The sequence below is a fragment of the Nasonia vitripennis genome, chromosome 3 (assembly GCF_009193385.2).
Source record: "Nasonia vitripennis strain AsymCx chromosome 3, Nvit_psr_1.1, whole genome shotgun sequence".
Classification (NCBI taxonomy): Eukaryota; Metazoa; Arthropoda; class Insecta; order Hymenoptera; family Pteromalidae; genus Nasonia; species Nasonia vitripennis.
Genome location: NC_045759.1, coordinates 8,485,575 through 8,510,092, shown reverse-complemented (window position 1 = coordinate 8,510,092; position 24,518 = coordinate 8,485,575). Strand labels below are relative to the sequence as shown.

At 48.2% G+C, this 24,518-nt stretch overlaps 1 protein-coding gene across 12 annotated transcripts in view; it reads left to right on the top strand.

Moving 5' to 3' along the window:
- The window catches only part of LOC100121249 (tyrosine-protein phosphatase Lar), a 321,079-nt gene that overhangs the window by 213,800 nt on the left and 82,761 nt on the right, over positions 1-24,518 (top strand). For 10 of the 12 annotated variants that reach the window (XM_032598649.1, XM_032598645.1, XM_032598644.1 and 7 more), the window contains 3 exons: positions 9,777-9,815; positions 18,717-18,848; positions 20,746-20,910. In XM_032598649.1, coding sequence (XP_032454540.1) covers positions 9,777-9,815; positions 18,717-18,848; positions 20,746-20,910 — 336 coding nt within the window. The remainder of the gene's footprint in view (positions 1-9,776; positions 9,816-18,716; positions 18,849-20,745; positions 20,911-24,518) is intronic. The other 2 variants (XM_032598646.1, XM_031926500.1) reach the window with 1 other exon arrangement.

Genomic DNA, 24,518 nt, shown 5'->3' with positions numbered 1-24,518 from the left:
CCCTTGGAATACGTTAGCGGCGAGGTAATGCATGCATAAGGATCGATGAACTGTGCAGGATGGCCTGAGTGTGCCGCCGGCTAATTAAGGAAAGCATATTAAATACGCGCCGCGGAATTATTCACGCGACGAGAGAAGAATCGGGTTCCAGTTTGGTAGTCGGCGGCCTGATTTCGTTCTCCCTCCCCACCGCCGTGAGAGACAGTTCCGTAGAATATGCAAAGATGTGTCGATAAACGATCGCCGAAATCCCGAGTAATATCAGCAGCTTTTATACATCGCACTCCAGAGCACGCAGCACTCGCTGTTTATCAAACCAGCACGCAGATAAGGCGGTGCGGCGCGCGCGAAACAATTAAAGACACACATTCGCGGAAAACTCATTAGGCCGCGCACGCGAGGACCGAATCCCAACCAAACGTCGTCGTCCACCATCAGCAGTGGCACACTCGAATCCTGAAAAAGCCCACCTCTCTCTCCGCGCCGTATCAATCGCGGCACACACCCTTTCGATTCGCCGCCACCGACGTACGTACAGTAGTGCAGCTCGCGTGCGCCAGCATCGATCGCTAGCGTCGAGGGAATTGCCGGGACACGCATAGCTATATGATGTGAGTACGCTATGGCTGCTCCACAGCGTGCTTTTCTGAAAAATGAGACTGCATGCACGCTCGCGTATACGTAATAGGCTAATGTCGAGTCACGAGAGAGTGAGAGAAGTCGAGGCGAGCTTGCAGCGCCATCTGAGTACGTGTGCAGTGTGTGTGTGACCTTTTCGGTCAGCTCTGATGATAGTGTGGTATAAATTGATTAATTCTCAGAGGGAGAGAGAGAGCGCAGAGACTGGCTTTATATCTCAGCGAGCTGTTTTCTTGGAACACCGTCGCGAGCTTTATATCGTTACCGGCTCGTGTTTTGACAGGCTCTCCGTCCGCTAATTCTACCGCAGTCGCGCGCATAATTATCCACGACGCGCTTGTTGGCCGAACAAACGATCTTATGAATAAAAGATACAGACGAAGGGCCACGGAGAGAGAGAGACACGCGCAGCTGGCCGGTTGGATTTCTCGGGATTATCGCGATTTCGCCGCCGTAAAATATGACCCCCGCCAGGACTTAGCGCTAACGCCTCCGCTTCTCTCTCCCTAGGCTTCTCTATCTCTCTTATAGGCATTGTTTAAAAATGTATCCTCGCCCAACCCAATTAAATGGTACCGAAACGCTATTCCCCGCGTCGTCTGTGCATCATATGCGATCACGCTGTATATAACCGCATCAGCGTTCGCGAGAGAACCGCGATGTAAATGACCTTTTGACCCGCGTATCGATTACCCGAGACTGCTGCAGATGCTAATAATGACGAGAGCCGTCGATTAGCGCCGCTGCGGATGGTGACACCGAATTTATAATATCGGAGATACACATCTCACTTCGGATATGTATACGTATACGTAAAGCGACGCGACGCGTTTGTCTTTGCCACTCGCACTCTCAAGATTTGCCGCGAGAGATTCGCTCCTCTTGGCCCTAAACCGAGATTACCTCGAGAGAGAGAGAGAGAGAGAGAGAGAGAGAGAGAGAGGGAGAGAGAGGGAGAGAGAGAGAGAGACACACACACAGGCTCTCTCTCTCGCGCGCGTTATTGCTGCGTTTCGCTTTAGCAGCAGGGAAAGGCTATAAGGCTGCGCCATAAATTAGGAAGGAGGTTAAAATGCGATATTGCGCTTCGCCTCCGCGCGCGCGCCTCCCGCGCTATATACACACTGTACCGAATCAATATATGGGGTGAATGCTGCCGCCGCCGCCACTGCCGCTCTCGCGAGGGGGTAGAGACGATCTTTATTTATCTCCTTAATCGCAATTATCGGGTCGTTACGATTTCCATTTGCAGATAGAGAGAGAGAGAGAGAGAGAGAGAGAGAGAGAGAGAGAGAGAGAAAGAGAGAGAGAGAGAGAGAGAGAGAGAGAGAGAGAGAGAGAGCTGATGCTGCCGCTATACATCAAAAGGGAATCCCGACGAATTTGCGGTGATACGTACACACGCGCACACCGCTAGTCTAAATATTTGTTTCCCCTGTAATTGAGTATCGATTGTTATCCCCCTCCCCCCTCACCGCGTCCTATCGGTCGTCCTTCTTTTTTTTTGTTCCTTTTTCGCAAGCTTTGATTTGCCGCCGCCAATATTCGTTTGATATAGTATTCCACGCGCGAACGATACTCGTCGCCGTATGTATATTTCCCATCCGACAAAATCAGCGTCAATCAAGCTCGCGCGCATGTATATTAATTAATTCGCGCAACAAATGCCTAATTAATGGAAAATTGCGCCAAACGAAATTCGCCGGACTAATCACTGCAAAACATAACCAAATATCAATCACCCGCGGATAGTGTGTACACTATGTTATACACGCGTCGAAACCTATATAGGCGACCAATCGGAGGGAAAGTTCTCGGTAATCGCAGGTTTGTACAGTAACGCGTACACACAGCGGTCAGAGCAGCAGCAGCGCAGGGACAAAGAGTCGCGTAGAGAAAAAGCGACTGTAAGAGAGGAGCGCACGTAGGGCCGTAAAAATCGAGCATAAAATCAACTGCTGACGCGATTGCGCGACTACTCGATGGGGGGAGAATATGCGGAGTGTGCGATTTAAATCATAAAACTCGAATAAAAAGCCTCGGTTCTATCTCCCGATTCAGCTCGCGAGAGAGAGGGACGAGGCCTTTGCTACGGCACATCACTCGGTTAATTTCGCAAGAGCTCGTCAAAGTTCAAGCCGATTTTTTCCAGATTACGTGATCTCCCCCTTTCTGTAATTGGATTATGGGCTTTTGTAATACGCCAGAAAATATACGTTAATTAATTTACATACTCACGGTTCCAAGCAAATCGCGTAATACAATCGATAAGCATTTGTGCACAAGTATGCTTGAAAGTATGTTCACTGATACTTAATCAAGGTCTGTTGATCAAAATTTATTACACATATAGTTTATACTCTCGACAAACAGATTCTCTCTATTGATTCGATTTTACACGTTTAAAACTCGCCGACTGATCGAAATTTAATCATCGGAATTTCATCGCGCATTCAAGAACCGAGTGATCTATAATGTTCCTTCGGATCCATTGCTGACGGTATAACAATCGAGGCAAAAAATAGACGGCGCAATATTCCGCGCGACCGACCGCGAGAATACCCGTCCCTTTCTCTCCCTCCGAGTGATAATATTTCATTCGCAGGGACTATCGCCACTACATTTGCGCCCGTCATTTTTCAATAGGTATATATATTGCACATCGAGGAAAGAGAAAACGCTTAACCTCTCTCCGGCGGCTTCAATTTTTTGCGCCTCTCAGTCCGCGGTAAATTCCTCGATGCAAATGAGATAGCTGATAGCAGAAGTGCTCGCTGCTGCTGCTGGAGGCAGCGAAATATAAATCCGCAAATCCCGCGGCGATATTTATGCCCATTATCTGCTGCTGTTTGCAAAAGCTATCTCTTCCCCTTTCTCTGTTTTTTTTTTCGCTGAATCTACCTCCAGCTCATTAGTCTTTCGTTTCCGCGAAGCTTATACTATACGTATCGAAGAGAAGAGTAACAAGTGTCCGACCGAACTGGCTCAGTTTCACTCGAATCGACTCTCTATACTTCGCTAACCATACTACGTGCAAACGAGCACGTGTGTGTCGTGCGGGGAAAAAAATCGGGTCAGAGGTTAAACGCGAGCCTGATATTCAATAAATGCCTAGGCCTACAGCACTCCTTCGAGAAAGTCCCATTACGTAAGGAGAGCGCGTGCTGCGGGTTATACATGCACACACGCGCTCGCCGGGGCTGCAGTAAACGAACACACTCGCCGCCGCACACATACGTACATAGAGGGGCGAGCGCGAATTGCACGTCAGGAAAGCAAAGTCTAATTAGTATGCTTGCGATCGTTGTGTGATCGCATGCCTATTATCATGTGTAACGAGTTCATGGAAAGCGGATATCACGCGAGTGAGAGAGAGTAAGTAGTACAATGCCGCTAGAGGCAGCCGCGCGCGCAGCCAGAAATCATTTTCCCTCTCGAATAATTTCGAACTCGATCGAGCACCGCCGAACTCGTTATCGCGAGGGCGCACGGCTTGCCCCCCCCCCCCCTTCTGTCTTCTATCACGGCTTATTGAATTTTTGCCCTTCGCTAATGAGCCGCCCCTATATATATATATATATATATATATATATATATATACTGCAGCGGGGATTCGTTAACGCGTCAGTCTTCTTCCCAGCGATCGACGACGTTGTGGATTTCCAAATCCCGCGTACACAGAGTGTCGAGGGATGTACCTATAGCTATATGTACGTAGTCGATATGGTGTCTCTCGCGCATCTCTCTCTTCTCGGGGCGTCTCTCTGTTCCGGCATCGGAGCATATAGAGGAGTAGTTGGCTCGCGGCCAGGGGCGTATTCATTCCAGAAACTAGCGCCAAATCTAAAGGGCCAATTATTTAATCAATTCCACTCTCTTAGCGGTCCGGCCCCGGCTCCAGCGAATTCTCTCCCTCTCTCTTTCTCTCTTCTACGCTCACGACAATTGAAATCTCGCGGCCGTTAGTCTCTCTCTAGCTACTGCTGAAATTGCTCGACTCCTGACTTCGTTTCGAGGGAGAGAGAGAGAGAGAGAGTTTCCTCTGCTTGTAACTTCCTTATATATGGGCGTTTTCGGGACACAAGCCGAATATGGGCAAAAAGACGGAGCTGGAAATTCAACGCGGCCTTTCGGAGATCCGACGTTGTTACGCGTGTGCTAAAGTCTCTTTTTCCGTGAAACCTGTATAATATATAATGCCCGCGCGCGCCCACGCCATGTATACACCAACACACTGTACCTACACGCTGGCAACCATCCGGCGGGCGCGACGTAATCTCGAGTTATGAAAAATTAATTAAAAAGTCCGCGCTCGCGCAGTCGCTTCCAGCACATTAAACAAGCTTGTAATCTGGCAGTAGCTGCGTTCTCTGCGTTCGGCTGAAAATCCGCCGCGCGCGCTTAATTTATTCAGCTTTTTCCACCAAGAGAGAGCCGCCCGCGCTGTGTCTGTCTTCGTCCGAGGGAAGAAAGCGACGCGGCTGCACAGCCTCGGGTAAACGCGTAATAAATCACGAAGCCTCGCGCATTAATGCACCGGGCTAGCTCGCAATATGCTCTCCCACAACGCGCTTCTTCCTCCCGCGTGTGTGTATTTTTTTTTAATATTACATCGTCGGTGTATGATCGTGGTCGGGCGCGTACTAAGTTGATCCTCGGATGCGTGTCAAAATTACGCGTCGGTACAGTCTCGTGGAAGAGTCGAGTATTTCGAGTGAATTCGGAATAACAAAAGAAAGAAAGAAACAAGCGGGAGATCGAGTGGTAGTCCCCGAAGTGTAAAGTCGAAAATCGAAGGAGACATTTCAGGGGGAGAAGGGAGAAAGTAGATGGGAGGATCTGAGATGGGCGCGTCGCGAGGAAGATTGCTGGTCCCGTAGGAAGCGCGGGCGGGTCGATGCGGCTTGTCGCGCACTGGCCGTAACGAGCGACCCGACCCATAAAGACGGAGCTGATACTGCCGCTGCTGCGTTCGCCGAGCACCGCAAACAATTAGATATAAAGTCGATGTGTCGGGCTTGTTTTGACGAGACTTATTTTGAAGAGCGATCGAAAGGGTGTTCGCAATCGAGAACAAACAGTGGAACACTCGCAAGTTCTAAAATATTCAAAGGGACGCTTCGGATTTAGACACCTGGACGAGTTAATAATTATAAATTTAATTAATCCGTTTCCTTATTCGACGCGGGCGACTCGGTTGCATACTTCGCCGAGGCACTGCAAATAACTTGGTGGCGAAAAAGGGTCGTCATAATAATTGATACTAGAATCGATTATGCAATGATGAATTCTGAGCGGCGCTACTACGCGCGCGGTCGAACTTTCGAACAATCCGGAAAAGTTTAATTCGTGTTTCCCCAACACTCTCCCTCCCTTTTGGAATTTATTGAGCCCATGGTGACGGGAATTAATTATCCAAGAGCAACTCTGACGTTGAAAACTGAAAAAGTCGTAATTAAAAATCAAATTGATTCTGCGCGGATCCTCCTCGGGACGTAACGCGCGACTATAGCTTCGTTCTCGAGGAGTAGGATATATATGTGTGTGTGTGTGTGTGTGTGTGTGTGTGTGTGTGTGTGTGTGTGTGTGTGTGTGTGAGTTTTCGGGAGATCGTAAAAAGATGATTGGGACTGACGGGCGCGCGAAGAAAATCAATGCACAAAAGGAGGCTATTAATCACAGAGCGATCGCGTTTGAAAAACGTCGGGAGAATGTGGAGAGGACAGCCAAAAGAAGAAATAGCGAGTGGTATCTCCGCTGCAGGGCTAGACACTGTATTCCTCCCCCTTTTGCGCATCCTATTCGATTTATTGCCGGGGAAGAAAATAAAGAGCGGCCGGAGGACTGCGCGCAGGAGAAAGAAACACAGGCTGAAGTAGGCATTTTCCGAGGTAGAAAATAAAAAGTTTTCGAAGCCCACAGAGCTAGAGAATAGAGAGCGAGAGAGACAGAAGTGTCGAGGTACTTCATCGACACACTCGGAGAAGAGAAAAAGAGAGTATAGTCTAGTGGGTCGATAAGTTCTTTAGTGTGAGAGAGAGAGAGAGAGAGGTGCCTTCGAGGAGAAGCGCGATCACAATCGCAAGCTCGCGCGGAGAGGCCGGTTTTTATGAGGCAATCACTGGAGCTTTCAGCGGCCGACCTAGCGCCCTCCCCCTCGTCTCGGCCTTTAACCCCATCACAGCACGAGAGAGAGAAAGAACGTGATGACGACAACGAGCCTATATGTATATATCCCCGGCCGTATGCGAGAGAGAGAGAGAGAGAGAGAGAGAGAGAGAGAGAGAGTCGCGATTTTTACGGCTCTTCAAAGTGCGCCGCGCCGAAGTTGAAAATACACGTGCTCGACAAGTTCGCGCTGCTGACGTCGCCGTGTCTTACACGAGTCGTTCAAACTTTCTTTCTCAAAGCTAGATGTGCGCAGTCGCGCCCAGCGTTTAGTGTGTGTTTTTCAATTAAATTTTTCCGATAATTAAAGTCCCTTTGCGAACGTGCGTATCCATGAACAGCGTTCGACCGATTAATCAATCCGTGCCCGTGCGGTGCATAAGAGCAAAAACTAATAATAAAGCTGTCCCATCCTCTTTGGCAACTCGTAAACGCACGTTGCTGCGAAACTGCCTTTGGCTGTGTGTATACGCGGACTGGGGGCAGTTAACGCGCTCGTGCATACTAGCATCCGTTATATAAAGAGAGGATGTGCTGCTCGCTCCTCTTTGCTTGACAGTCTCTCTCTCTCTCTCTCTCTCTCTCTCACTCTCTCTCTCTCTCTCACTCTCTCTCTCTCTCTCTCTCTCTCTCTCTCTCTCTCTCTCTCTCTGCCGGGCTTATTTAAACGGGCTGCAGTAGCCGCCAAAGAAGCCCCGAGACGTTCTCTCTCTTCGACACAGAAGCCCTCGAGGCTCGAAACTACTAAGTGTACTTTGGACCTGCGCGCATGCGAGCCGCTTCTTGTATATACTTCCCTGTAATAGTCTTAGTTGCCTTTACTGCTACGCAGGAGAGAGAGAGAGAGAGAGAGAGAGAGAGAGAGAGAGAGAGAGAGAGAGAGAGAGAGAGAGAGAGAGAGTTGAGTGGACTTGGAATCGTCCTTGCCGTGATTTCTTTCTCGTCTCGATTTTTGTCTCCCTTTCGAGCTTTCAATTAGAGCTGACGCATGGTTGGCTGATTTTTTAATTTCTTTTTGTCAGCGGCGTAGTACACAGTAGAGTGGCTTATTAAAGCGCACGCTCTCTCGGAACTAATAGCATTATACACGAAAGCTGAATAGTTAAATCGCATTACGCGGCCGCGCTCGCTAGACTCGAGCGAATTATGAGCGGCGAAAGCTTATTCTCTCTCTCTCTCTCTCTCTCTCTCTCTCTCTCTCTCTCTCTCTCTCTCTCTCTCTCCCTCTTGCTCCATACGACTCTAAATCCCGCCGCGCGCTGTTCATATGTAAATTCATTGATAATTAGGACGAATATAAACACATGAGGCGTTTGTTTAAACAATCGCGATTTTCATTAGTCACGCTGGGCTTGGCTCTTCCCTCGCACGGAAAAAGCTCGCCGCGTCGATGTAAATACCCGCGCGCGCGCATGTGTGTTATATACACACATAGTTCTCGGGCTAATTGTAACGGACGCGGGCCGTCCCGCGATAATGAGACGTACGAGGCAGCAGCAGCAGCTTGTGTCCAGCTTCTCTCTTGGCCCAACTCTCTGAGTAATAGATTCGCATTATGCTACGTCCGCGTGACGCATAGTCCACGTCGCCGTTCGTTCATTTGACCCTACCTGCCGCTGCTGCGGCTAATTTAATGCCCTGCAAGCTTTAGCTCACGGCTAATTGAAGCAGCTACACACAGCGTCTAAGCGGAAGATATTGCGTCCCTTTACTTTTTCGCGCGCGAAGATGGATTCCGAGGCGCCCCCATAGCCGGGAATTTTTCAACGCGACTTGAGCGATTGCGGCCCGGAGCCGAGCGCTATTTATCAAAGGTTCGATGGAAGCGACTCGGCGTTTTCCACGCTACGCGAACGATATAAATGCGTACCGAACGACGATGAATTTTTTAAAATTGCGCACAAAGCACTTTGCCCGTGTACGATGCGAAAATTGGCCTGGAAATTTGTCAGTTGTTGACCCCGAATACTTACGTTGGATTTAAAAAAACTTCCTCATACATACCCGATCCTCCGTCGCAGACTAGAAAACGTGTCCAACTGTGTTTAACCGAGAGTGAGGGAAAAAGGCTGCACTATAACGCTGAGAAATAAAATCTGCCCCCGAGTAAGAGGCGACATTAGCCTCCGCAAATACACTCTGCACTCTCGCCGAGGAAAATTCTTCCAGACACTCGGATTTTCCGGAGAAAGAGATGCCGCAGCGCTGAAGTAACACCTGACTATAATAACGTTACTGCGCGCGACAGAGACTCTCTGTCATCTGCGGTAACGGCTTTCGGCGCACTACTGCCGCTATCCCTTTTCCATTATTCGGCTTGGACGCGCCAAGGATTTTGCAAACAAGATTCGCCCCAGTGGCAAATGGTGTCTCTTCGCGCGAAAAAAAAGAAGAGAAATCGAGAGGTGTCCGAGTGAGTCTGGTTATGGCGCTTCGTATATTCTTCGGGTGGGTGTATATCCTTATGCAAAGTACAAGCGTAACGGAAACTCCCGAGTTTAATTAGTCGATAACGTTTAACGATCTTGTACCGCTACAGCCGTTACGAGATCAACACAGCAGCAGTGCTTCGAGAAGAGAGAAAGAAGAAAGGGAAAACGCAGAACTCGTCTGTGTATATTCGCTTTTCTCTCTTTCTCTCTCTCTCTCGCTTTTCAGTTCTATCAAGAGTTTTCCTCCAGCAACTTTTTGCCGGTGTGATAATACAACGACTTAACTGCCAACTTATACCGATGAAGCAATTTCATTCCTCGCCCTGCGAGGGAGCGAGCTTGCCTCTGCCTCTTCTTTTCCATTTTTTTTTGCTTTGCTCTTTTTCGCCCCCGTTGTGTGTATTGTATCTCGACCGCGAGTAGCGCGGGAAACGAGAGAGAAAAAGAAACGATCGGCAGCGCGCAAAATTATATAGAGACTCTCACGGTGTGATGCCGCAGCGGGAAACACTTGACTCTCAACATCGCTCTTTCCAGAGAACAACAGCAATTCAGGATTCATCACGTACCTGTCAAGTAAGTGCAGCCCTCTAGCGATATACTGAATTTCTTCAACATTCTGTGTATTGTGTACTTATAAACATGCGAATATAATATATATTATCCCTTGTGTATTTTAACTCCCCATTGTTATAATTGAATTTATTATTACGATGCATTGTGTTCTTTGCGAGTAACGTCGCGCGAACGCAGAGGTTTAACGCTCGAAATTTTTAAAACGACTTCATTTTAAAAACTTTGCAGATGCGTTGATCCGCATTCTGCGTTCGTGATGAAATTCGCAGTATCCCCTTTGAAACACACACGATAAAAAATGCTCGTACCCAGAGGAGAAGGTGCGACAGAATCGAGAAATCGAGCTTGACATTTTTCGTGTACGACATACACGTGCACGTGCGCAGAGCGAGTAGCCGCCGGGGCGTCTGGGCTGCGGTACATACACACAGCGAAGAAAGGCTCGATGTACAAGCACACTACACTCAATTTCACCTGGTATCGCCGGGCTGTTCCCCTCGAATCTAAATTTTAAATCCGCTAATGTGTATTTTTGCTCTCCCTTATCGTCGGCCACGGCAACGGCGTTGCATTGAATTTCAAATTTTTGCCCCTTTCTCTCTCTCTCTCTCTCTCTCTCTCTCTCTCTCTCTCTCTCTCTCCGCTACACGCGGCCGAACTTTCGAATGTAGCTTCGTGTTGTTGTGCGTGAGAGCGAGAGAGAGGCCTGGTTGCAGCTGCAACGCCGGCACTTTGTACGGCTGCTGTGTAGTACGCGATTCAGCTTTTATTTATGGCGGTCCTCGCGTCCGCTCGCTCGCGCGCGGCCTCGGCTGAATTGATTATGCCATTTGTTTCGCAGCGGCAAGACGGAGCCGCATTTTTCCGACGAAAGCGCGGCTTTTTTTTTAACGCGCGCCCTCTTTTTGGAGGGAAAATAATTGGACTGTTACGAGTGGGCGATTGATGTGTGCCCGCACGCGCATGGTCCGTTGTTCTCTTTTTGATAAGTTTGCAGAAGGTTCTCTTTTTTTATCGGAGAGAGGTGTATGCAGCGTTTTTTCGAAAACTTATGGAACGGGAGGGGGTGGCAGGGAAAAGTGGGTCGCGCGCGCGGAAGCTGCAAAATCCCATTACTTATGAAAGAGCAATTTCGCGCGACCACGATCCTTCCTTTCTTGCTATATCTTTTTTCCGCTGGCTCCGCAGTTCGATATACGTTCAATTCTGCTCGCGCGCACGGGCAAAATCCCAAATGAACAATAACACTCAAATTTACCTTTCCATTTGGCCGTGGAACAGAGAGCGGCTTTCTAACTCTCGATCGGAACGTGATGCATATTCAATGTTCCGCTCAAGACGTACCAGCTGAAATCGAAGCGGCTTTTTCTGCTCTTCGTCTTTGTAGGCTCTCAATTTTCCAGTCGTTTATTGATGGCCGCGCGCCGAAGCAGTGACATCAGTTTTGAAAATTCCTCTCAGCTCGGCTGATAAGAGGGAAGCTTTTAACGCTTTATTATTGAGTTGCTGCTCGAGCGGTGTCCGAAAGAGCCCGGCTTCTTATCCAGTTAATTTCGAGATTGCTGCTGCGGGCAGCAAAAATTTCGGAAGCGATCGGCTTTACCGGCACTTATTGCGATACAAGAACAAGCTTCGTCGTTAACTCCGCGAATGACTATACTTTTCGTGGTATGTATAACGAGAGAGATAAAGACGAAATCGACTGTGGCTCCTCGAAAATTCCGGCGCCGCAGAGAGAAGAGAGGCGAGAGATGGAGAAACAGAGAGGCGGAGCGCCTCCCCGGCTGAACCTACTTATTTAGAATATCGGCGGCATACATCTGCATAAATTTGGCGCAGGCTCGGCAATCCGCCGGCATTATACAGCGGTAGTTCTACGCTCGGGCTTGTACAACTTCCGCCGGTCTCATTCACCGTCACAATTACTGTCGTCGTCGTCGTCGGAGTGAGAGAGAGAAGCTGCAGCAGCAGCAGTAGCAGCAAATCTAATGGTATGATTAACTCGAAAACTTTCTTTATCTCGATTCATCGCGATGGCGTCTGGCCAAAACAATCTCTCTCTCTCTCTCTCTCTCTCTCTCTCTCTCTCTCTCTCTCTCTCTCTCTCTCTCTCTCTCTCTCTTTCTCCTCTTCGTCTTTTTCACTTCGCTCCGTTGTTTTAGTCCGCCGTCGCGTATTTCCACTTCCTCGTTTTCTGATGCCGCTGCTGGTATATACACACACCCACCCACTCACACACAGAGTCAGCGACGACGTTCCGAGGAATATTTAATGAAAAGTGCCTCTGCCCAGCCGAGAGAGAGAGAGAGAGAGAGAGAGAGAGAGAGAGAGAGAGAGAGAGAGAGAGAGAGAGGGACGAGGGGGAGCGAGTAAGCCGTTTTTCTTCGTCTGCTAGCAAGAGTCGGTGAAAATTTCAATCTGTTAAGACGGCTGGAAAGAATTCTCATTAAGTGTATAAGTTGCCGCCGCGGCGTCTTCTCTATATCTCGCTCCCGCGCTGCTGAAATTATACATCCGGTTATCGTTTGCAATTGCAATCAGTCCGGAATTAAAGCCGGTATCTCCTCTGTTTCACCCCCCCCCCCTTGTAATTAACAATTCAAAGTTCAAGGCTACTGCGCCAGCCTCGCGGAATATTCATTTTTTGCCGCGTCGCGTAGTGCGGGAGGGATAATTAAATCTTGTCCGAAAATCGAACGTATACACACACGCGGCGGGGCAAAATAATTCTGGGTCGCCACTCGCGAACAAACAGCGGATGTATGATCTCGGGCAAAAAGTTGCCGAGGAAAAAAATCGAATCGAAAATACGCGTCGCGCACCGTAACGAAAATATGAAAACGGTAGAGGGAGGGAGAGGCTATGCGGCGTTCGGAACGAAGGGATTGAAATACATATTCAAATTGAATTATCCGCGCTACCAGGCACGCTGATTCGAAATCATTCGACTAGCCGGCCTCTGACTAATGGAAATTCTCTCTCGCTCTCCCTCCCTCCCTTTCTCTCTCGCGTCGTTCTGGCCGAGGACTAGAAGTTGCTTAAACACAATCGCTTTGCATACACGTATATACCTATACATCGAGGATAGCCACGCACGCAGAATCGCCAAGTCACGCCGAGGGTGTGCATATCTCTCTCTCTCTCTCACTCGCGGCAGCTAACTTCGACATTCCCCGGGACTTGTACTCACCCGTTGGTCTAGTCACGCCCTAAACGGCTCGGGCGTAGCCGAAACGGAAACGGATGCTGAGTTGTTGCTGCGCTGCTGCGAGCAGCTATCTGTCCGTCAATGTCTAATTGTCTCGACTCGTTCGTTAATGCCATCGCTGCCTTTAATCATCTTGAGGCTTACGCATTTGTTCTGTTCCATCTCGCTTCGAGAGAGAAATCAAGTGGAACGAGCCGTGTTAGGTCGAACACGCGTGTTTGGATAGCACATAGTGTCGCTATTTTTTTTTTTTTTTATTAATTATAATACAGACACATCCGTGCTCGCGAAAGAGTAAATAACGGAGGGATGATGCGGATTTAAATAAACCCGCATATCGGCCTGGAGAGAGAATCTTGTTTCCGTTTAATTTATTTGAAGCGTATCCGTCAGCTCTGCGTTTTCACAATGCGTGTAATCTCCGACTCTCTCTCTCTCTCTCTTTCTCTCTCTCTCTCTCTCTCTCTCTCTCTCTCTCTGTCAGTCGAAGATTCGCGGAAAGTATTCCTCGCTAAAAACGAAATAAAATAGAAACAATAAGCGATTCCATATCGACGTGTATATCTGATAAATGCATACTCCGTCACACACTATATAGTATGTAGGCCGCGCGCCCGGCCGAGAGAGAAATGTTATGAATATTGTCCTCGCGCGTGCACACACACACACATCGTATTTCCCGCGCTCGCTCGCTCCATATTCGATGTAATTTCCAGTATTTTATCATAAATGATGTATTACTGCGTATTTAAACGAAGCTCTCGCGACCGTATTGTGCAGTCCGCTCACGTGCGCGACGCTTTTCATCGTCGTTTTTTATCGTCCGGTAATAACCCGTCCGCGTTATATACGTGTACGTGTGTGTATACGTGTCTAGCGACTCTTTTGGCAGTGACGCTGGCTTTTTCGATGAAACGTTGACGGACGCGCTAATCATACGGCTACACGCTCGAATATTCTCGCACCTTTTGAATCGCAGATGCGGTTTTAATCAAGATCGAATGGGTAATTAATGCTTTGGAAAAAATCCAATCCTCTTCTCATCGTCTCGACCTATACTCGCCCCTCATCACGGGCCGTCCGTGTCGTAAAAGAAAATTCGTTTAATATTTCCACTGCGCGGAGTCGCGAATGGAAAAATCGATCGTCGCCGCTTTATATATTCCTTCTCGTAAAAATCGCTAATAGCGTTTCTCGCGAGAATATAAAAATCCCAGTAGCGCTTAAGCGCCTCTCGTATAATTTCCGATCGCACACGCACCTGAAAAACGCAATCAACTGTCGTTTTTCTCTCTCCCTCGCTCCCTAGCAAACGCCCTCGCTCGAGTTTATCATAAATAATTGCATTGCGAGGCCGCCGGCGCCAAGCGCAAGCGTTTTAGCATTTCGCTCGTCCGACGCGCGCGCGCTATACACACACGCGTATGTAAATGCGCGCGATCGGACGCGAGCTCGGCGTAAGGCAAATATTAATTTAATTTAATTTAAATGCCGGCAGCGCGTAGTCCCTTTTGTTTACCCTCAGCGGCGCGCGCTTCGCGTCGGTTCGCTTTTTCCACGAGCGCGGCACACACCGGCTGCTTGTTTACACGGCGAATGCGATACATATTTTTCCGAGGATCAACCTGTGCTCCCCGTTGAGCAAGCGTGTATACAGAGAGCGAGGGAACGGACAACAGGTACTCGAGCGCGTGGTACCGCGAGCTCGTTTAAGAATCAATATAGGGTAGAGGGGTGGAGAGAGAGAGACTTTTTCAATTCTAGCAATCGCCGGATCTATCGTTTAACGCCCGTAAAACCGACTCTGAGAGCGGGGGGGGGGGGGAAGCTGCGGGAGCAGAGAAAAAGGAAGAAGCACGGGGACTAAGCCTCTCAGACAAGCTGAAAAGGGTTAATAAAACAGCACGCTCGCGAGTTCTTCCTCCAGGAAAAATCGGACTCGGGCGACGCGCGAGCGGGTAATAAAAAAAGCCCGCATTCTCTCGCACTCGCGCGCGTCACCTCGTTTTTTCCTCTCGCTCTCGCTCTCTTTCTCTATTCCACGCAGCGGGCCGCTTTCAGCTACGCGCACCGCGCTTCCTTTCTTCCGCGACTTTCATTTCTTGCGCTCGCTCGCCGGGGAGAGAGAGAGAGAGAGCCAATCTAATTTTCAGCTCCGGCTTTTAATCCTCGTTAAGCTCGCAGCGCTCGCGGTAGCGGATTTTTCTGCTCCGCTGTCTTTTGTCCCCGCGCGCACTGTTGTTGTTTTCGAAATTGCGGTATAATTTCGTGGACGAGGAAACTCGCGTGCGCGTGACTCTTTTTTTCTCTCTCGACGATTATGTCATATCCTCGCGAGTACAAATCGAGAGGGGACAAATGCCCGACTGATTGCTCGCGGGCGAATAATAGCCGTTGCGCAATTTTCGAATATTTTTCGCGGGGGGTGAGGGAGAGAAAAAAATGCCGCGGTTGATTTTGAATGCCAGTGCGGCTTCCATGCGGCCATTACGTGTCTTCCCGATCGAATTCGCGTCACGCGCCCGAGCGCTACGGAAAAGCCTATGGGCGAGTATTACCACCGCGAGAGAGGAGGAAACCGAGGATGTGTCCGCGGTATGCCGTCGGGATAAATCTCCGAAGCGATGACATTCGATATAGGGACCGCTAGCTGCCGGGAGAATTACGCGGGCAATGATCGCCGTAGTGTATATAGCTGGAGGAAATCGATGTTTGATTATACACGCTCTACTGGCGGAATGAAAAAGTGGAATCTGCTGGGTTCTGCATGGACGTAAGAAAACGTGTCCTTCTTTTGCCTTGTAATTAGCAGCAGAAATGTGGAGAGGAGCGCAATTTCTGGCCCAAAGTAATTTCAGCCAAGAGCTGGCGAGGTTAAGAAGCACTACTGCTACTGCTGCTGCTGCTGCTGCAGCAGCAAAAGGAGCATCGAGAGAGAGGAGCTTCTCATTACGAGGAACAATGCCTCGAATTGTTTCCTTAACTTTTTATCTCATATCTCGCATATCTGGCCGCTGTTTAATCTGGACGTTTAAAAAGATTGCAGAAGCAGCCCTGGAATTTCTTTACAATCTCTTTCTCTCGCTAGAATCGGCTAGAAATGTCAGAGTAAGAGAGAGAGAGAGAGAGAGAGAGAGAGAGAGAGAGAGACAGAAAAGGGGGCACGTCCTCCTTTCTTATCGCTTCTTTTTCCTCCCCGCTGGCAAACGAAGCGAGCAGAGCATAATCGCATTCCTCGATTATATATATATATATATATATATATATATATATATATATATATATATATATATATATATATATATATATATATATATATAATATATATATATATATATATATATATATATATATATATATATATATATATATATATATATATATATATATATATATAATTTAACGTTACACAGGTGCCTATATCGCTTACAAAGTCTATCGCGAAAACGTCGAAAATGAATTACACAATAGCCGCACAAGCTCGCGTATTAAACACGTCGCGGTCGCGTTGCGGATTTTTCCCTCGAAATATATCTCTTCCGGTTTATTCACACTTTCGGCTATTATTACGCCGGCGCATATTGTCACGCACGTGCTGTGGCTTTTTTTTTAAATTTCTCCACAATACGCGCGCGTTCGCTCGTAACGACACCCCGGCCCTTGTATATAACGTGTGCGCTTGGCTGAATTCAATTAACGGCAGCTCTCGGCTAGACTATGCTTCGTAAACAATTTAAACAAATGCACTCCACGTGTATATGAAGCGATAATAAATGCTCGCGCTGGAGACGTCCGCGTTATAGTATACATTTGCGCGATAGCTGCCGATAGAATCGCGCGATACAGACCGATACCGACTTTTCCGCAGGTATATAGCTGCGCACGAGCTCTCGTCCTTTAATTCCTGCTCGAGGCCGTAAATTATGCTTCTCTCTCTCTCTCGCGCGCGCGCGCGCGAGCGTCGCAGGTGCACTCGCTCGTACGTCTCTCGGGCGGCCGGGGCTGTAAATAAAATAACCGCACTTAACCGTCGCTAACTCACGATGAATATTGCTCTCTTCGTCTGTGCAGCACATACACCGCGGGAGTAGTCTACTATTTTTATCGCCGCTCGTCGGCACTTTGTGTACTGTAGCCGCTTTTACAAGACTACTCCGCGCTTATATTTACCGGCCCTGCACTCCGGCGCTCGTTAATAAAACACCGGCGGCGTTCTATTTTCCTCCCCGCGAGCGAAAATCAGGGAGTGTTGTGTATCCGCTGCGCTGGTCTGATATCGAACTTGCAAAAACTAAAATATACTGCCGACCTGCAGAGCGAAAAGCTGATTAATGGAATATCAAGGAAGCTGGACACTTAATTTCGAGGGATTATTTCCTTCCACAAAACATTCATAGCCCGCGCCGCTGCTGGGCTATGCGTATAACGCTCAACTTTCGACAAAGCTCGCGCGCGGGTCAGCTTGCGGAAAAAGTCCTCCGGATACGCTCGCGCTCGAGAGCACTTCGTATACCGTATATTCTCGCACATTTTAACGGCGGATCTAGGGCTCTGCACGTATAGTTACTATATACAGTGCTTTCCCGTAAATACAGAAAGTGTTTTACCAGTTTTACCCTCGACGCCAATTTGCATGAAGAGCGCGAGCTTTCTAATGCGAATTATACGATCGAACTTCGGAAAACAGCGCGGATGAATGATTCATCCGGAAAATCGGGTGACTCTATAGCGTGCGGGATATGGCGTTGGCGGAAAATTTTTCAGCTTCGGAATATATGTAGGAAGAAAGAGAGAGACTTTCCGCGGAATATAGAGAGACGCCGAGGCTTTTACGGCTTCCCTCGTGCGCGGCTTTTTCAAGTAATGGGAATTCCATAATATTTTCGACCCTTTTATTTTAGCGAGAAGGAGAAGCGGGATGAGAAATATCCTCGTCATTGATGATGCGAAAAAAGTTTGCTATTATTTTCCCCGCGTAATTCTATCGGCCAAACCTCAAAGCGTTTGACCGATATATACAGTGTGCGCGTTTCATATATATATATATATATATATATATATATATATATATATATATATATATATATATATATATATATATATATATATATATATATAAGGCCGCAGCCTCTCTTTCTCCCTCCTGATTGATGATTATTCGAGGCTGTATATCAGATAACCCGGGGAGACCTCAAGCGGCCGCGCAGTCGTAAAAGTCGCTTTACGAGCGAGAATGGCACTTAAATGTGCCTCCTCTCGCCGGCAAAAATAGCCATAAACGAGCGATAACAAAATTTCGAGATCAATTTTGTAGCTGGGTACACAGCGTGGAGCGCCACGGGAATCTACCCACCCTGTGGCCTCTACTTCCCTCTCTCTCTCTCTCTCTCTCTCTCTCTCTCTCTCTCTCTCTCTCTCTCTCTCTCTCTCTCTCATGGGTCATAACTTTTACTCTCTCTGTAATGCAGACCGAATACTCCTTCGTTGCGGTCACGAAGTTATTTTTTCACGCTTGCAGACAGCGGTTCGAGAGAGCTTTCGGGAACTGGAGTAGCCCGAAGCTTTCGAGAGCTGATGCGTAAGCTACTTGTAATGTCGATGAATCCCTCTATAATATGATCATATGTAATATTTAAGAACAAACGAAAAGAGCTTCGTTAACGTGCGACCCTTCGCCTCTCCTCTGTTAACAGGTCCGCCGAGGTTCATCCAGAAGCCGCAGTCGCAGATGGTGAAGAATGGCGGCATCGCGAGCTTCTTCTGCAGCGCCTCGGGCTCACCTCCGCCTCAGATATTCTGGCGCAAGAACAACAAGAAAATCATGTGTAAGTTCTACTGCTCACCTTTGTACAATATATATTCCACGCGATATCTCGTCGCTTATAAAAATCACTCGATATGCGCGTACACACTCGGTTGAACGACCATTGAGAGCTGGCGAGATTTCCGTTATAAATACTTCATCCGATCAATGTTGGTACTTAATTGAAAGCTGCGGCGCAGCATTAATTAATCGTGATTCGATATCGATATTGTCGACACTCGTTTAAAAATACATTGCGGCGGCGGCGAATCGCTCCATCCCAGCCTGCGACGAGAGAGAGGGACATAATAAAAATTAATTTTTAACACTGCGCAAAAGTCGTCGTACACACCGCGCTACATAGAGAGCTGAAACTGCAGCACAAAGCGCGCCGAATTCAAAATTAAATATTCCTCTCGATCTCCAGCGGCAAGCCTTGTCGGCAGTCGCTCGCGCGCGCATTTCATTATTTTTTCACAAAAGGGAATGACGATAGAGCGATGAATGTTTCAAAAGCGAATAAAAAAGTAATGCTCCCGCGAAACGAACACACTGCTGTGGGACACGAACAAAAAGACAGGGAGTCCGATAACTATTTTGCGCGTTATGCATTTCGCGGCAAAAAGGCCGCAGAGAAAAAAAAATGTTCACGCGGAACTGCGCGTATAGGTATATATATCGAGATGCGGTCGCGTATCGAAGGCGAATTTTTTTTCGCTCCACCGTCGCGCGTATATAAAACTTTAACGTCCTCCCCCTCGCGATTTTTTTCCAGAGCCACCGGCCGCCCTTGCTATCTCTCAGGAGCAGCTCTCTCTCTCTCTCTCTCTCTCTCTCTCTCTCTCTCTCTCTCTCTCTCGCTTTAATTTAGCCTCTATACACGCAGTAGTAGTAGCCGTTATCTCATAGCTTCGAACGACAACAAGAACGCAGCGGTGTATACCGCCGAATCGTCGTATACACGGGCATTAACGAATTAAAGCTCATCATTAAGTGGCCGCAAAAATGCGCGCGAGGGAGCATGTGTATAGGTGGATTAAAATATGTATAGGCTTTAAAAACCGGCAGCTGTTATCGCGCGTGTATAGGTGTGTGTGTGTGTGTGTGTGTGTGTGTGTGTGTGTGACAGCGACGATGAGAAAAAGTGACTGCGTCACGCGGCGGCCGATAAATTATATCCCTGGCTCATATCGACGCTCGTACAGCATATATCGTTGTTGATACTACGAGCGCGTGGCTATTTTTCCCGCCGAGCTTTCATTATCTCTAATTGAGATTCGTTGCTCGCGTGCCACGGCTGTTTTCAATACCTGGGTCTTGCCAGCGAGCGTTTCTTCTTACGTATATATAACAGCGAGTGTGTGTTCGATGGAAATTCGCGCGTGTGAGCTTCCTAATCGTCTCCCCTGCAGTACAGCCTCCTCAGAGCTTGGAATAACAAAGGTGTACAGAGAGAGAGAGAGAGAGAGAGAGAGAGAGAGAGAGAGAGAGAGAGAGAGAGAGAGAGAGCTTTAAAGTAGACGTCGTTAAAGCCGGATCGCTGTATTTGCCAATTAAAGGGTTAAACAGAGCGTTAGGATTACCAAGGCCAAAATCCGTATAAAATTGAAGCAGCACAGCGCGAGTTCGCCCCTTTCTTTATCAGCAGTGTGCTTAACGGTTAGGCCGCGATTCCCAGGAGATCGAGCCGAGCTTTTGCAATGCGAGCGCGCGGACCCGTGCGGAATTCGCTAATTATTGCCGGAGTGGATGTATAAACTTTTAAATACTACATACTCGAACATCGCTGATTTTACAGCGTGTCGGCACATACGTAAATCAATTCCGCATAAATATACGCTTCGCTATACTACTGCGCGCTGATTAACGTCATCGACGCACATATAATCCAACAACAACAACCCGTTGTATGTTCACAGCGACGAACCAGTCGAATCGATTCATGGTCTATCCATACGAGAACGGCACCTTGCTGCGAATCGAGCCAGTGAGATCGAACCGTGACGCCATCGCGTACGAGTGCCTGGCCGAGAACGGAGTCGGCGATGCAGTATCGGCAACCGCGAGCCTCACCATTTACGAAGGTAAGTCCATTTTTACAATGTTACCTATATAATACATACTATACGACTGCGCCTAATGACACCTTTTTTCGAAATTGCCAACTGCAGAGCGAGATCGATAAAGCTTTTCTACGCGCTCACTCGAACGATCAATTATTTCGGCATTAGGAGGAAGCGGTGTATGTAGTCGCTGAAATCCGGCGCGTCAGAGATATTCGGCCTCATTACGAGGTGCGCTGCAATTTCATAATAGTAATATCCTCGGCGCTGCTCACTTAAATCGAAAACTTTCAATGCAAATACCTACTGCCGGCGAGTACAGAGGAGCCGTTTAATCGCCCCCCTCAACTCCCACACCCTTAACACAAGTACGACACGCTTAGCTCAAGACGCCAAATTAAATACATCCTTTTCTCTCTCTCTCTCTCTCTCTCTCTCTCTCTCTTGCCTTAGCCCTTTCTAGGCACTCTCTCTCTCTCTCTCCCTCTCTCTCTCTCTCTCGTACTTTGGCAAGTGAGTGAGGGAGGGAGGGAGAGCAGCTCCTTCTACCTCCATTTTACGCTAGAGCGAGCATCTTAATGGCGGCGGCAGGCCGGCTGGCTCCGCACCAACGGCCAGACGGAAGAACGCTTAATGGGAAAGAAGAACTGCCGCGCGCGCGCGAGAAACTTGCGTTTCCGCATCTGGCGAGAAGGGATAGGTCTCTCGCCCTCTTTCTTCCGCTGCTGCTGCTCTAAAATGGCTTAATCGCGCGGCGGCCCCCATTCGCCGACATGCCGGGACCTTTGAATGACTATTACATCTCTGGAGGGTGGAAAAGTTGGACGACAAAAGTCTGAGCTCTCTGCTTTTGTTTGCTTGTCCTGTTCTCCTTCTGTTCTTCGCTGCTGCTGCTGCTACGGGTCGGTGTTTACGCCTCTCGATATTTCGGGAAATTTCGTCCGGGTTATGCTCTTACTTTTCTTAATCTTCCCGAGTTTGCTACATTCCGATGCGCTTTAGCTTGTTTTCTTCTTCTTCTACTTCTGTTTCTTCTTTTTGGCGACACGCCGGCCGTTCGAGGACAGAATTACAAGCGCGCTGCGCTTTAATTTTAATTTATGCGGATCCATGAGTTTTTACGCAGCTCTGCGGTAGTTCCGGATTTTATTAGACGCCCGCGTACGCGGAGAATCGCGCGTAAAAGCCGAAACTTCAGTCCGCACGCATAATTGAATGTCTTTTGCAAATTTAATTTCGGCAACGCGCACGCCTGTAATATTCAGAAAATGCATCCAGCGGTAACGTATTTGCGCAGTGACATCTTAATCATTCATGCGCAGCCGTTCTATAAAACATTAAAACGCATCAAGCTTGCCTTAATTATTGTTCAGCTTTGCAAAATTTATAAAGCTACCCATACGAAGTAGCACCGTGGCGTAACGAACAAAAAAGCTCAAAGAGCAAGAAAAGCAATCAAAATACTCAATTCTAGCGAGCTTGTTCCTGACAATCGCCTTACAGACCTTACATCTCAGATCAAATGAAAAGTAATAAAAAGCAGCAGGAGCATAGGCAATCCGCGTAGCATTTCCCATTCTCGCATCTGCAGCTCGCAGTGTCGGAGGTAAAGTCAGAAAGGTGCGGAGCAAGATAGCGCGATATAGAATTCCAGCGAAAGCAATCCATTGTTGTCGTCTGTCTGGCATTCCAATGAAGATTCCAGCCGGCTTGTTCCGCATGCAGCTATGAGTTTTCTCCGAAGACGCCAGCGCTCCGCTATTTCTCCTCAACACACACACACACACACACACACACACACACACACACACACAAGGGAGTGAGAGGGGAAAGGTCTGGCATAGCCGCCGCGATGCCGGATATAGCTGCGTTGGATTTGTTGCTATTGTTACTTCCGGGCTTACTCGGCTGGCGGTCTATACAATGAAAACAAGCCCGATGTATGCAGGAACTGCTGCACGTATATCCGCGTGTGGTAACGAAGTGGTAACGAGGTAACGAGTCGAAGGAAATCGTCCTGAGATGTGTAATCTCTTTCTTGTGTCTGTGTGTGTGCACTTTGTGTATTTTCGGTCGATTTGAATGAAAAGCAGAGCAGTCGGTTATACACAAACACGCTGTGTACACCTCGCTAATTAACACCCATTGAATGGAACTTCTGAAAAAGAGGAGCGAGAGGCAGAGATATGAACATAATTTTTCAAGCTCATTCAACGCGTAAGGGCTCTGTATATACACCGCACACAAAGAGGAGCCATTCAAACTGTCTGAAATGTACATAATTCCCCTTTCACCGCCTTATTGATACAATAAAATTTCAAGCTCGAGAATCATTTGAAAGTTCCTTCGTTTTATATAATACAGCAGCTGCAGCGCGCGATGCACATGAAATTCATGAATGACGCATCGGAGAGAATGCTCATTTCCTGAGCGCTGAATGCCTAATTAGCAAGATTCCGTTCTTTTTCTCTTGCTCTCTTCCACAGCTCCGTCTTTTTTTCGGCTAACTTGCTGCTAAGAGACTCCTTTCTTCGAATTTCCCCGTAGGTATGCATTTCCGAAGGGCAGGAAAAGTTAAATCTTGACTTTCATTCGTCTTTCCCTCGAGTGTTTCCGGAATACCTAGCCGATGACGAGCGCAAAAAGCCGAGCGAGTTTTCGAGTCGAGAGAATAATTGGCAGCGCACAAAGAAGCGACTTTTCCATTCATTGTTACGAGGAAAAAAAATCCTCGAGTTATCTGCTCCGCCTTTTCCAATGAACAATGCACGCGCGTGTCCTTCGCGAAGAACAACTTTTAGACGCCTCTTCCACGCGTTTATTTTTAACGATAATGCAGAGAACGGCTGCGTCGCTATTACAATGCAACATACGTTACTGCGATGACTAAACGCGTATCTGCAGCACGGTTTATTGTCAGTGGGCGAATATAAGCGTCGCGAGACGTGTGCATTATGTCTCGTCATCCGTGACTCTCCTAACGCGTGGCTGCTTCCATTCGGTCTACCGGACGACGCATCGCACCGAGGCTTTTTTCCAGCGTCGCTCTATACGCCGACTCTAGAGAGGCAAGAAGAGTCTGCCTCGACTCCGAGTACCGACAGAGAAATTGGACAGCCTACCGCAGACTTGATTGCCGTTCAATTTTCCCCGGATGTGGTCAATTCTCGCGTTTTTCTCCCCCTACTGCTCTTTCTCATAAAACGCAGCTCGATATCGCGATTTCCGATCCCCCGAGTAAAAAACTTTCTCTCTCCCTCGCAGGTGGAAACAAAGCCAAGTGAGAGGAAGAGCGAAAGAGAGCTAACGACACGCGCTCGCGCAAACGCACAAAGAAGGCCCCAGCAGTATTTCTCGCGCTGTGCTTTTCCTTTCATAGAAGGGGGGAGGTTGGCTTCTACTGCGCTTGTTTTTTCTACCCCGGCAGCGCCTGCAGCCGAGCAAACAAACAAACAAAGAAAAAAAAGAGCGCGGAGCTTTTGTGCCCCGAGAGCGAACAACGACAATGCGACGTCGCGCGTGCGAGCGCCAAGACAGAGGATGGGCGTCGCTCGAGCTGCGCCGTGGTTGCATTCGGAAGCGGCAAATTAGAGGGAGCGAGAGAGCTTCTGTGTGCAGCGAGCTCGAAT